The following is a 15006-nucleotide window of genomic DNA, read 5'->3' as shown; positions in this document are numbered from 1 at the left end:
TGTGCATATTCACATCTTTAAATTAAAAAAATTTAAAATCTTAAATCTAAAAATCATATAGTTTAAATATAATAATTGAATATATGTATTTAATTAAATATTATAAATGTACCTATTTTACTTGAAAATCTGTATATGTGATTTAGTTATTCAAATTTTAAGATTGTAACACCTCATTTTTCAAAAAGGTTATTATTATTATTATTATTATTATTATGGTATTTGGTTAGATTTATTTTAATAATTATAGAGAAATATTAATTTGTATGTTTTAAATAATTATTATTTTGAATAATTATTTATATGTTTTAAGGAAAGGTTGATTTCATATGATATTTTAATATTGAAATTATATTATTATATTTTGGGTCAAAAATATTATATTATTATTATTATAGAGGAAAATATTTTATATAATATATGTATTTATTTTATTTAATTATTTTAGGAAAAAGAGAAGCGGGTTAGAAGAAAAGGAAAATGGGTTGGGTTGACCCAACCCAGTAGATTAATCTTAAGAAAGGGGTCAGGTTGAGTTAACCCTATCTGCCTCATTTGCATTCTGAAAGATGAGGAAAGAAAGAAAGGAAAAACAGAGAACTTTGAGGAATAATGCTCATGAGGTGCTCAGAAACAATCTCAAATTGCATCAAGAGTATTCTGATTAATGCAACTAGGTACGGGGAAAAGAGATTATTTGTATGCAAAGTTACATGAGAATATTGGGTAGAGGAAGAATCCCGTAAGATTATGGGTAATTTTATAATTATTTTTGTTTGAGTAATTGATGATCCCATTAAATTTTGCATGTATTGAGGATTATGAACATGCAAGCATTTTATAAAAATGATGATCTGGGAGAGAGAACGAAATTGTAGAAAAGAGCCTTGTGAGTTAGGTTTTGGAAAAATTGGGAGTTTTACTATTTGAGTTAAGATTCTATAAAATTGATGATTCAATCGGGTTTCATATTGATTTATAAATTTGATTGTGATGTTATTTGGTAAAATTGATGATTTAGAGGATGATTGGATTTATTGAGATGTGCTTTGTAAGTTGGCGTTCTTGTAGATTGATGAACACCCTTAATTATATGAATTGATTAATAATTGGGAGATTTTTCCTTGTGGATGTATCTTAGTAGTTTTGTATTATCTTTTTGTGTGATTAATCAAATCAATTTTCATTTGTTGGGTTAGAAAGTAGACACTTGGGGCTATAATTTAGACTCTGGAATCATGTAAAAATGTAAGAATTGATTGAGTTATGCGAGTTATAACTTTATTCTCCATTCCAGTGCGCGAAAAATTAAGTTTGGTGTTGTCATCCATGAAAGGTGACCTTAACGACATTTAGGCTTTGTGTTCTTCACAAAAGTTGTATCTTTGGGTGTTAGAGTTTTAATGGCTTTGAAATCACTTAAAAAGGATGTCTAGAACTCTAGATATGGCAAATTTAGTGAACAGGGGTCAAGCTATCATAAGAGTTGTATATGATTCTCTTATATTTATTTTGAGATAGGTTTGAGCTTATTTGGATGAGTATAAATCTTTGTGTGTTATTTTCTTTGGCAGTTGTCAAAGGAAGACATGTTATTTTGATGTTCTAAGGTGTTATCATGTGAATTGAAAAGTTGTGTAAAGTAGTATGATACTAGGTTGTAGAGTTAGTTCATATATGTATAATGATGAGATGTGGATTCATGGTGAATTGCTTGAGGTGTAACACCTCGATTTTTACAAATTATATGAAGGCTCAAAGATCAATATTTTGAATTTTAGTAGCCTAGAACAGGTCGTTCCCAAACTGGAATGGGCCGTTCCAAACTACTAAAAAGGCCTATAAATCCTAGTTGGGAACAGGTTGTTACCAAACTAGAGCAAGGCGTTCCAAACCACCAAAAAGGCCTATAACCTTAGTTGAGAACGAGCCGTTCTAGTTTAAGAACGGGCAGTTCCAAACGTGGCTGTTATGAGTTAAACTCAACCCCAGAATGGACTGTTCTGGTTTAAGAACGAGCCTTTCTAGATGTAAATTTTACACATGACGAATAAGTTCAGAACGGGCCGTTACGGATCCGAAATAGACTGTTCTAGCCACCCCTAATGTCTATAAATAGCACACTCTGGCACTACCAAAAGCACATTTTTCACTTCTGACTTTTTTTTCTTCTACACTCTTTGAAGACCAAGGGGAACCCAGATGAGGAGATCAGCAATATCTTGCTTTAGTTTCATCTCCTACTTATCGAGGTAAGGGAGAGTGAGAAACCTCGCTCTGGTGTGGGAATGTATGTTGGGTAGTGGGATTGGCCTCAATCCTATGTTTATTTTATGCTCATGTATGAGGGGTTTTTCCCAATTGTATCTGTTTCATCTATTGCTCTTCTTATATGTAAATAATTGTATGATTTGAGATTTCTATGAGTTCCTATGAGAAACCCTAAGGGAATGTATTGGTGATTGTAAGAGGAGATTGTTTGAATAGGCAATTATATGAGTAAATTGTATTGTTTTAAATGTTTATTGTATGAATTAAAGTGCTCTATGGGTTCTTGAGAGAACCCTATGAGAAACAGGCAAAATATGAATGTTTTCTGTTTTTCTTTCTGATTGTTCTATTGTGTTCCTTGTTGGATGAGATGTATGAATATGTGTTTAATTTCTCAAATAGACAAGTTTTGATATGAATTAAAGTGCTCTGTGGAGACTATGTGAATATGATGAGATAATGTGAAAAGTGAATATGAGAATGAGATATGAGGATATGTGATAATGAGACATGATAATGTTATATGATAATTAGACATGATAATGTGATATGAGAATGCATAGAGTCTTGATTTACATGTATCATTTGCATTAATGTTTTTAAGGGTAAGATATGGAATACACCACTAGGGAAGGCCCCTTGTGTAAAAGCTTAGGGATTAGTCCTTGGGGATAACTCGGTTTGTAAGTCCCCGTCTCGCCCATTGTGTGCATGGGATGTATCTTGCATGGCTTAGCTATCCCGACTAGATCCTGGTAGTATGTCCTTCTAGTGAGGGTGCGCAGAGGGTGTGACCCGGCATGTACTCCTAGACTACTCTCGTGTGTTGATAGCGACAATACACCATGTGATGTGTTATTGGCGCCACATGCATGATAATATGTAGTTCGTGTCCATTACATGTGCATTTTAATGTTATATGTTAACTTGATATTTTTATGTTTTTGATGAGTGGAATGTGATATTGTTGTTAATCTATCTATGCTATATACATATACATGTCTTGTTTGTATTTGGCTATTTGATGTGTATTCCTACACTGTGAGCCAAAGTGAGATGTTTCTCATTCCCTTTTCTTTTGTGTTGTTTTCCTTTGATTGATATACATGTGATCATCAACATGAGGCTGAGAATGTTGGTGACGAAGCTTAGGCTTCAATGTTGGGCTTTTCTCTGATAGGACATGTGACATTGGGGCATAGATAGGATTAGATTAGGATGTTGTTCTTATTATTTTGGAAACCTTAGCATTATTTCTTTGTAATTTCCGCTGATTTTGTTATTTGTTTAAGTCATGGATGTGGTACTCTCTATTTGAACACGTTTGATATTTTAATTATGAAAGATTATGTTCTTCAAATTTTGTTATCTATGTGTTATGGTATGCGAGGTAAAGGGTGTCACATGAGGGGTATGTGAACCATTGTTTTGTGTGGACTTATCTATATTGTGTATGGGATGTGGAATTGAGTTATGGATTGTGGTGTGATGTCTTGACACAAATGTATACATATTGTATCTACCGTTTTAGTATTGAATTGATAACATGATGTGGTGAATGGCATATTATGGCATAATTTTTCAATTAATTATGATGTGAGTATGTTGGCAGGAAATGAGACGTTGTGTTAAATGTGAATGTGATATGATTGTAGTTCCTCACATTATGTAAGCATGGTACGACCTTGGGCAAGAGATGCTACATGGGTGGCGTGAGCATGACATAGTGTGGGATGTGTGAGGCAATTAACACGTATGTCGGCGTGACACGACCTTGGGCAAGAGATGCTATAGGGGTGGTATGATCATGACATAGTGTTAATTGCAAGATTTGTGATGATTGTGAACGAAATGTGATTGTGGTTCTTCACACTTATGTCAACGTGACACGACCTTGGGCAAGAGATGCGACAGGGGTGGCGTGAGCATGATATAGTGTGGGATGTGTGAGACAATTATCACGTATATCAGCGTGGCACGACCTAGGACAAGAGATGCTATAAGGGTGGCGTGAGGATGACATAGTGTTAATTGCAAGATTTGTGTGTGGCAACTTGTACTTATATTGGCGTGGCATGACTTGGGGCACAAGATGCTACAAGGGTGGCGTGAGCATAACATAGTACAAATTATTTGATGTGATAGATTGGTGTGATTGAGAATTGTGATGTAAAGATGAGGCATGATTGATAGAATTATGATATGTAGAAATGGTTGTAAAGATTTCATTATGTAATGAGCTATAATGAGATTATGTCGTGGCGCATCCTTGTGTGTTTTACATATAGATATTTTCTTTTCTTACCATACAATTTGTGGATGTTTTAGGTCAGGAAGATTTGGCTATGAGTGACATCCAGAATGCCAATAGTTAAGTTGTGGGTGTGCTCTGATATTGTGACATCGGGGCAGAGAACTTCTAGGACATGGACTTTTATATGTATTTGGGGTTATGCTTATTCTTTTGAAAATAATTTGTAAACTCTTACGTTTTATTTTCAATTATTTTTGTTATTGAAGAACATTTATAAAGGTTTTTATGTGAACCATTTTACTAATGTTGAAAAATTTATTTTAATTATTTACATTATTACAATATATGTGTTGGGGGTAGTAAGGGTGTCACAAAGATGATGAAAGATAATTTTATAAATTAATGTGGATAATTTGGAAATCATTATGAAATTAAATTATCTTAAAATTTAAAATCTTAAATGTAAAAATTATATAGTTTAAATTTAATAATTGAATATATGTATTTGATTGAATATTATAACTGTGCCTATTTTACTTGAATATGTGTATATATGATTTAGTTATTCAATTTTTAAAATGATGAAAGATAATTTTATAAATTAATGTGGATATTTTGGAAATAATTATCAAATTAAATTGTCTTAAAATTTAAAAAATTAAAAATTTTAAAGCTAAAAGTTATATAGTTTAAATTTAATAATTGAATATATGTATTTAATTAAATATTACAAATGTGACTATTTTACTTGAAAATCTATATATATGATTTAGTTATTTAATTTTTAAAATGATGAAAGATAATTTTATAAATTACTGTGGATATTTTGGTAATCATTATGAAATTAAATTATCTTAAAATATAAAAAAATTTAAAATCTTAAATGTAAAAGTTATACAGTTTAAATTTAATAATTGAATATATGTATTTAATTAAATATTATAAATGTGACTATTTTACTTGAAAATCTATATATATGATTTAGTTATTCAATTTTTAAAATGATGAAAGGTAATTTTATAAATTACTGTGGATATTTTAGTAATCATTATGAAATTAAATTATCTTAAAATATAAAAAATTTAAAAGCTTAAATATAAAAATTATACAGTTTAAATTTAATAATTGAATATATGTATTTAATTAAATATTATAATTGTGACTATTTTACTTGAAAATTTGTATATATAATTTAGTTATTCAATTTTTAAAATAATGAAATATAATTTTATAATTTAATGTGGATATTTTGGTAATCATTATGAAATTAAATTATCTTAATATTTAATAAATTTAAAATCTTAAATGTGAAAATTATATAGTTTATATTTAATAATTGAATATATGTATTTAATTAAATATTATAAATGTGACTATTATACTGAATATTATAAATGTGACTAATTTAAATAGTATTAATATAATGCATGCCTAAATTATTTTGTCTGAGTTGGATTCCTATGTTTATTTCCTTTCCATATGAAAATGACAAAGAAAAATAATTCATAATATAGCATGACTGAAAATTTAATTATTGAACCGAAGTGAGCTTCGTTCGAGGGACTAAAATTTTCTATTCGTGATTTAAATGATGAAATTGTTGGAGAGAAAAATTTGCAAGGATAGAGGTTAGTGCAATTTTATTTTAATACTTACTTAGTCTCAAAATTTTATTAAATTACTATAGCATCCTCTCCTAGACTTAGAGATGACAATGATGTAGAGGCTTTTAGGTCATGTAACGTTGACCCTCTTATTCTTGGATCTACTGGTGTGGCCCAAGTTATCATGACAAATAAGCAGTATGATATATAGTCCCTTACCAATGGAACAATTTTTGTCTGATATTGACCAAGCCACAAATATCTACATATAAATATAAAAGTGTGTGCGTGTTTTGGGTTCAAACACTTGAGAAAGAATAAGCTTTCAACTTACTTCCTCTTCAACTTAAGATACAAATCTTGTAGCAGTTTCTTCGAAGTATGGCTTCATCAACAGTGTTTGCACTTGGGTTTCAAGATGTTCAGATATTTGAAAGTAAGTACAGTCTTGATTATGTGATGCAAATGCCATCAAGTGGAAGGCTGGTCAAACTAAACAAAGACATGACACTTGTTGATTTGTTGAATGACATGCATAGAAGGCTGATTAGAAGGGATAGGCAACACATCACTCAAGTTCATTATCGTTGCCCAGTTATGTGAGGATGGGGGAATACAATATACTTCATATCCTTTGACTTTTGATGAAGATGTTTCATTCATGTTTCACAGGTTTGCAAAAGACTCGAATGTGTTGCTACTGGATCTGTTTACTACTTTTGAAGATGTGAAGGCTAAAGAATTCCAGATATGGAACATGGACAATTCATTTGAAAGATAATTAAACTTAATGTAGCTTTCCATATCTGTTAATTGTCAATGTTTAGTTTGTTAAGTGACAATGTTTAGTTGAAGGATGTTTGTGTTATGCGCTTCGTTGTTGCTGTTGAAACCGAGTGTGTAATAAAGTATTGTTCAACAATACTTAAGTGTTTGTTCAAGTTTAAAGTTATTGTCTTAATTCACATGTAGTACCGAAGTGTTCAAGTATGAATAATAATTAAGTATTTGAATGACAAATGTGATTATTTTGAGTTGTAACAAAAATTAAAAATTGAAAGCGCAAACCCTAAAGTAGCTCAAAAGAACGGCTGAGATTGCACTAACAAAGTCAACAGTGTAGATTGTCTCGATCTTTTAAAGTGCATTGTTCATGCATTAGCGAGCTTGTATTTTTTTTTACAGGGGAAAAGAATGACCTAGATCGCATCAACGAAATCAATGGTGAGGATCGTTTCGATCTTGTAAAGTCCATTGTTCATGAGTCAGTAGGTTTGTCTTCTTGTGATAGGGGAAAGAACAACCCAGATCACACCGGCAAAATCAATGGTGAAGATCGTCTCGATCTTGGAAAGTCCACTGTTCACGAGTCAATAGGTTTGTCTTCTTGTGATAGGGAAAAAGAACGACCCAAATTGCACCAACAAAAGTAATGGTGTAAATCGTCTCGATGTTGTAAACTCCATTGTTCTTGTGTCAGAAGATTTTTCTTCTTTTTGGAAAAGAACGGCCCAAATTTCATTGATGAAATCAATGGTAAAGATTGTTCTAATCTTGCAAACTCCATTGTCCTTGCGACAAAAGATTTTTCTTCTTGTCACAAGGGAAAAGAATGGCCCAGATCGCACCAACGAAAGGAACGATGTAGATTGTCCGATCTTGTAAACTCCATTGTTCTTGTGTCAGAAGATTTGTCCCAATCATGGTTTTGTATAACATTCATCATTATGTTATGACAAAGCAAGGTATTTGTTTAATAAGTGATCAACACCAAAGCATAAAGTCAATAGTGGAAAATGCAACCTAAGGGTGGCAACCACCTCACGTATACCATGTATATTGCATTCTTCACATCGCTAGCAACTTCAACCATCGATTCAAGAATACTAAACTCAAAGAAGAACTCATCCGCATAGATACTAAAGGATTCCATTCTTTTGATAGCATGTAATAATGTTCAGTTAATTATGATAAACAATATTACATAAATTTTTTAATTGATAGGGTATAAAACGAGAAAGCATAAATTTGCAAGAAGGTTGGAAAGGTTCCGTGAAGTGGGCCTTGAAATTTGTCATTGTATTGATAACATTTCATAGGGAAAATGGGCTCTTGCGCACGATGAAGAAGGACGTCGATATGGCTACATGACAAAAAATTTGTCAAAGGTTGTTAACAAGGTCCTAAAGGGTACACGAAACTTTCCTATAACTGCATTAGTTAAATGTACATATGCTAGATTGGTGGAGTACTTTGTTCAAAGGTTAGGTTAGGAAAATGTTGAGCTTGCAGTGGGTAAACGTTATTGTCAAAAATTAATGGATGCTACAGAAAGAAATCAACAAGAGGCAACCTCTCATTTTGTTCACAAGTATGATTATGAGTCTACAAGATTTGAAGTCAAAGAAGTCTTCAATCCTATAACACAAAAAGGTGGCAAGATTTGCAATGTTTTTTTTAAATGAACAAAAATGTGAGTGTGGTGCTTTTCAGGCATATAGATGTCCACGTTCACATGCAATAGTAGCTTGTGCGCATGTTTGTATATATCCATTAACTTGTGTAGATGCTGCATATACTAACGAATACATTAAAGTGACATATTATGGACAATGGTACCTACTGGGAAGTCATGACAATATTAAACCTAATCATGAACCTCACATAGTCCCAGATGAAACCATGTTGCACGCAAAGGGATAGCCTAAATCCACTCGTATCAAAAATGGAATTAATTGGACTGAATCACAACGAAGACAGCGTTGTGGACATTGTAGGGGTAAAGGACATAATAAAACTAATTGTCTTAGGTTGGCTGAAGAACTTGTTGATGACTCATGAAATGCTGATGTTTGGGTCTTAATGGTCCTATTTGTTAATACGTAATAATTCATATTTAATTGTTTTGGTTAGCTATTGCAATATTTTATAATATATTTTTTATTTGCGCTTCAACTCCATTCTTGATTTATTGATTCATTAAAGAGATAAATACATGACACATCCTTTAAGAAACTTCATAAACTTACATTAGAGAACCTCATTAACATTCTAATAACCATTTAACGATTATACAGTTAGATGACACACTAATACATGTGAAAAATGTGCATACTAGTTGTTATACAATGTTAATTACATTCAAATTCTCTGGCCAAATTTCTATATGTTTTTCGGCTTTAACCAGCTACTACATTGCTATTTATGAAGCTTTGTTCTATGCTTGTTGTGCGATACTTATTGATGTAGGTGGGCTTGTTAAGTGTAGTTGTTGCATTCAAATTCTCCAGCCAAATTTCTGCATGTTTTTCGGCTTTAACTAGCTTCAACAACTTTGGCGTGTCGTATGTATTGCTCTAGGTGGGGTCTGTTAATTGCATTTTTTGAAGTTAAATTTTTCAGCCAAATCTCGGCATGTTTTTCAGTTTCCCCTCCATATGTAAAAGCATTCCATTCAAACAACCTATAACAACTATAACAAAATAAAAAAAATAATGTGAGCATACGAAAAGTAATAAACAACGTCACAATTGCAATTGTGTTAAAGTACAAAAATGACAGTATATTATATTAAGAAACTAATACATATAGTACTTATTGATGTCTCCGCATATGCTGGTCATGGGGACTTAGTATACATTATCTCTATCTATGGCGAACACCACGGTCTATGTTCCTCTGAACAACCTCATCACCATCTGGCTCATCTCTTGTGGGGTTGTTGGGTTTTCTGGGCAAGCCACTACTACATATATACCATTTTACATCGGTTATTTAACATTATTTACATCGGTTCTAAAACCGATGTAGAATAGAGTGACGTAGTATGTGTATACTATTTTACATCGGTTTTAAAACCGATGTAAATTTGTGCATAATTTTACATCGGTTCTATATATAACCGATGTAAATTTGTACCAAATTTACATCGGTTATTCATAAAACCGATGTAAACTTGTCTCCATTTGCTTCATCATGAGTAGCCGTAGCAAGTGCTGAATCCGCAACAGGTGCAACAGATTTTTCTGAAGTTGGATCAGCAGCTGCATCAGCTGCCTTTTTGGTTATGGCATCACCGCCTAATTTAGACGGACCAGCACCTTCTTTGGTGCCATCAAAGATTTTATTTGAGTGCGCAACAGCAGCTGCATCAGCAGCTTGAGTATTTAAGGCTTCACCGCATGATCCAACACCATGCTTGCATTCACGTCGAATGACTCAGCTGCACCAACCGTCATCAAGGCATCTGCACCGCCAGCTGAATTAGGCACCGCTATTGATCCACCCCCACGATAAAGGTCCTGACCAGCAGCTTTCTGAACAGCAGAGTGTGCACCAGCTGCTTGATTACGTGGCCCCTCATGAGTCTGGTGCATGGCTTGAACACGTGCTCCATTTCCTGCATGGCTACATGCAGTATCATCGTGGCCTATGCAACAACACGTAGAACATGCATTTAGGTGTATTCCACTAGTTATCATTCAATTAAGTGCAGCTGACTTTTATTACTGTAGTTTTAAACTAATATTGGAATATGTATCATTCTACACGCTAAAAGGAAGCTGGCTCTCAAACAAGATGAAGATCCTGATACTCAAAGGAATCTGGATGTGAAAATGAAACATGTTATTGTAAACAAAAAGGCTCTCCAAAGTACAGAAGCTCATGTTTCTCGCAATATACCGCCATATGATGCTTCTGCAACTACACCTCACGAGGCATATGTATTGGACAAAATCATTCTTAAGGGAGAATGGGATTAACTTGTTGACATTTATAATAATTTACATCTGGGAGAAGAAGCTGACTTTAATAAGAAATTAAAGAAATTAAAGAAATTAAAGTCAATAAATATAATTAAAGAATTTATTTTTATCAACATTATAGAAATGTATGTAACTAATAAGACACTATTATTATCATGATTATTATTATTTAAAAACTCTAAAGTGAATAAATATTTTGTTAGTTATCTACAGAACCTCTTTTAAATTTGCACACAGTTAGCTCCTTCAAACCAAGGAGTTGTTTTCTAATCCTTCGTAAATAAATCCATTCAGTTCCTTGGTAAAGTGATGAAATTGACTTAGGGAAGATACAGACATGGCACCTACTGCATTCTTTCTAATACTAGGATATCTTTTAATTTATAGTCCAATGGAAAAATGAGGCTTCTGTCAAAATGATATTTTCCAAGTTTACACCAGACAAAAATAATTTTCAACCAATTAGATTCTAAAGACAAGAACAATAGGAAAAAAAATTAATTCCTTTAGATTGGTTTGCATTAAGCGTAAGGTACAGATGTACATTCAAATTGAAATCTGAATGAGAAATCTTTTAACTAAAAAAAATATGAAATTTTGAATTAAATTTAATTAAATGAAACAGAATTATTTTGTAGCATGCACCTCCCAGGAGGAGGAAACACTTTTGACATGGACATACAAGTCACAACAGAATGAACGGTGTCAAAGCCAGGAATAGTTTAAGTCAGTGTGACTCACCAAGAGTTGCCATGACTGCTGCAAAGATAATAATGCCAACTGGTTGCACTCTTAGCTTTCCAATTGGATATTTATGGATATTTATGTTCTTCATTGCAAGGTGAGTGAACCAAAGTATGCCACCAGCCATGAGATCAAGCAGAGAATCCAAAGTTGATGTTGTAATAGCTATTGACCCACTCCTTACAGTGGCATAAATCTAGGCATAGATACGTACATATAGTTATTTTATAGAAGAATTATCGGCAAGTACAATAGAAAAAGAAACACTTAAGGAGCTAATTATGACTAAAACAATCAATCAAGCTTCTTCCATATGTTCATATTGACACATGTATAAATTAATTTGTAAAATTTATCTTATTTAACTTCTCTAAAAGTTGATTTTAACTTATATACAAGTTAATTTTAACTTCTCTAAAAGATAAATGTTTTGAATAGCATAGAAAGATTATTAAAATACCTTGGTCCATATACAATGATGGAAGTACAGATTGGTGAAACCCAAAATAACAGATTCACAAAGCATCAAGAAATTATCAGTTTATCCGCAAGTATCAAAGCTTGAGCCACTTATTTTAAATTGAGGATAAAAAGAGCAAGTGCATTAATACAAAATTAAAAGATATCACAAGCATACATACTAAATGGACCAATTATAAAAACATCAACACAACGACCAGAAAAGTTATCATCTTGAACAGTCACAAACAAATTATATGTAAATGTAGCTGTACCATAATAAAGACAAAGCAAAGAATTTGTAACCTGCGTAGTCTTTTCGCAACCAGTCTCACCAGATATGAAAACTACCTGCTTTGAAACAAATGAAAGAAATATTAAGACCAAAACACATACAAAAATCTAATCTGCAAATTCAATTTAATTGTATGTTGAAATGCACTAAAACTAAAATCTTATTCAACTATGTTATTAGATATATTTAACATGTCAATGTGAATCATATAAGCTTAGTGCACTCAGCACCCAAGGTACCGAGTATATGCATATCCAAAGGCAATTTTACAAAGCAAAATAAATTAACCTGGTGAGATTCAACAGTGGGTGTAATTGCATCCTTGAAAGATATTTAGTTCCCTTATATCCAAGTCAACTCTAACCAACAAAATTCATACATCGTTAAGCTCGAAGGGTCCTTCTCTTGGTCGATGGTGGGACTGCAATTGAAGTAAATATTTTTGTTAATTTTTTTTTTCACACACAGATCAAATAGTTTATGGTTATTGGTCGCTGAGTGTAGACCCCTAAAATTGTCCGGGTCGGAAATAAAGCTTGAAGACTCTCGAAGACTAAAGGAAGATCAGCCAGAAGGACTTCCAGAAGGCCCAAGGAGGGTTCTCTATAGGTCTAGAGGTCTTAGGATAGCTAAAATAAGAAAAGTGGGAGGAATGAAGCCCAATACGGCCTCCCAGAGGTTCAGTACGGCCGTATTGAACATTTTGAACTTCAATACGGCCGCACTGAACTCAATACGGCTGTATTGAAGTTTCTGGACTTCAATACGGCTGCATTGAATTCAATACGGCTGCACTGAACTTCAATACGGCCGCACTGAACTTCAATACGGCCGTATTGAGGTTTTTTGAACTTCAATACGGCCGTATTGAATTCAATACGGCCGTATTAGTTCAAAATTTCAATGTTGACCGTATTGACCCTCATAAACCGTATTGAGCCTCTTCCCTATAAATATGACGTCAATGGGACGTCATTTCACACTTTTGGACTGAGTTTTAACCCTCTTCTTGAGTATTCTGGGTTTTTTTGAGCAGTGCTCTGCCTAGAAATCACTCGGAGAGTTGATCCGACGAAGTTTTTGAGTTCTGAGCATTTTGCTTGAGTCTCGAACTAAGTCGAAGGGAAATCCATCGGATTTCCAAGTCAAAAATTATTTTTTTAGGAAGGAGCGAGCGGGTTTGTAGAGTGAGGGAACGCCAAAAAGCTTCCCAATTTCTGTTTAAATATATAGAAAAGCACGCTTCAAAGGTTTCCTTCTTAAATCCTTTCTTTTACTGCTTTCTGAGTGTTGCATACTTAAATTATCATCATGTAGATATTTCGCTTATAATCGCTTATAATAAATAGGGGTAATTTAGTAATTTTTGCGCTATTATTTTAGAAATAATCTGTCATAGGGAACCCGAAAGGGGCGCTGTGGGGTGCTAACACCTTCCCCACGCGTAACCGACTCCCTTACCCAACTCTGGTTGTAATGGCCGAAGTTGATTTATAAAATCAATTGCCTTATCCCTTTTTCCAATGTTTTGAGTAAAACATTGGTGGCGACTCCATGAACCCTTCCTTTTTATGAAAACCGCTAATCTATGGAGGGTCCCGCTTGGGATTAACATGGATTGGTGAGCCTTTTAATAAAATTGCTCGTTTGACGAGGTCTCAGTTTGAGAATAAGTCATTCTAGCAATCCATATTTTTAAACAAATAAAAGAGTCCAACCATCCTTCGCGAATGCCGAAAGCCCGTTTCGGGCAGGTGGCGACAGATGGCGACTCCACTGGGGAAGCCTCGAGAGTCAGTCCCATTTAGTGACAGATTATTTTTTAACAAATAATAGTTAAAATTACTTCATTACCCCTCACTTGTATGATAACATGTTTATCTATGTGGCTTTTAATAACTGTTGAATGTTTAAATTTTTGCAATTGTTTGAAATAAAAACTGCACACAAACCTTTGCACACAACAGTTCCCTCTATACCCGGGGGCATGAGTGATAAGCCATAGGGAGTGAATGTTAGTACGGCCGGTTGTCGAATGGGTCTATAGGTGCCCGTAGACCGTTGTCGGAAAGCATCACTCAAGGTGATAACCATGAACTTAAGTCCGACGGTGCGTTGGAACTTTCCATCGACCCACGACGAAAGGAATTGGGTCCCTATAATGGGGGCACCTTGGGGGCCTTGGACTGGTGAGAACAGTTAGAACCTACCTTGAATATGCACCTTTCTGCAGGATACCCCTACCTCGTGATTCGCTCGTGACTGTTCGTGGATGAGTGAATTGTTTGTGTAAATGCTTATGTGCAATTGTTTGTGCATTAATAAATAACCTCGTGATAAGGTCTAAAGAATAATCCCCATGCATGAAAAAACCATGACATGAGAGGAAAGACCATGTGTGAAAATATAATAAAAGTGAGGAGCATGTGCATCATTACCAATAAAGATATCATGCATCCTCATAAACCATGCATTCTAGGTTCACCAATACCTCTTGACATGAGTAAAAGAGACCCATAATTATCGAGATTCTCCGTTGAGGAGAGATCATAAGTCAAGGAGGGTAGTAACACTCTGTTTTAAAAAGGCAGCGCCTTAAAAATGGAGGGTTAT

General features: G+C 33.7%; 1 protein-coding gene across 2 annotated transcripts; it reads right to left on the bottom strand.

Annotated features, from left to right (window-relative positions):
* Positions 1 to 9586: 9586 nt before the first annotated feature.
* Positions 9587 to 12843, bottom strand: LOC145958328 (uncharacterized). 2 transcript variants are annotated; one of them, XM_083075280.1, is made up of 4 exons: positions 12682 to 12843; positions 12405 to 12449; positions 11637 to 11835; positions 9588 to 10558 (listed from the first exon to the last, which is right to left on the bottom strand). In XM_083075280.1, the coding sequence occupies exons 3-4, from the start codon at positions 11764 to 11766 to the stop codon at positions 10296 to 10298; spliced, it is 393 nt and encodes a 130-aa protein (XP_082931406.1). In that variant the 5' UTR covers positions 11767 to 11835; positions 12405 to 12449; positions 12682 to 12843; the 3' UTR covers positions 9588 to 10295. The 2 variants fall into 2 exon arrangements, with proteins under 2 accessions (XP_082931407.1, XP_082931406.1); XM_083075281.1 differs by lacking the exons at positions 12405 to 12449; positions 12682 to 12843 and having other exon boundaries at positions 9587 to 10558; positions 11637 to 12391.
* Between the last annotated feature and the right edge of the window lie 2163 nt (positions 12844 to 15006).

This window comes from Cajanus cajan, chromosome 5, assembly GCF_000230855.2.
Source record: "Cajanus cajan strain Asha chromosome 5, NIPB_CcT2T_4, whole genome shotgun sequence".
NCBI classification, from domain to species: domain Eukaryota; kingdom Viridiplantae; phylum Streptophyta; class Magnoliopsida; order Fabales; family Fabaceae; genus Cajanus; species Cajanus cajan.
Note: the sequence above shows the minus strand (reverse complement) of the source record. Positions and strands in the feature narration are given on the sequence as shown.

What these genes read in the sequence shown, in the direction of transcription:
- LOC145958328 (XM_083075280.1), bottom strand. Translation starts at nt 11,766, where the DNA reads ATGGCTGGTGGCATACTTTGGTTCACTCACCTTGCAATGAAGAACATA. An exon ending in AGCAGTCATGGCAACTCTTG is followed by an intron (nt 10,559 to 11,636) that starts GTGAGTCACACT and finishes GTTGTTGCATAG; the next exon opens with GCCACGATGATACTGCATGT.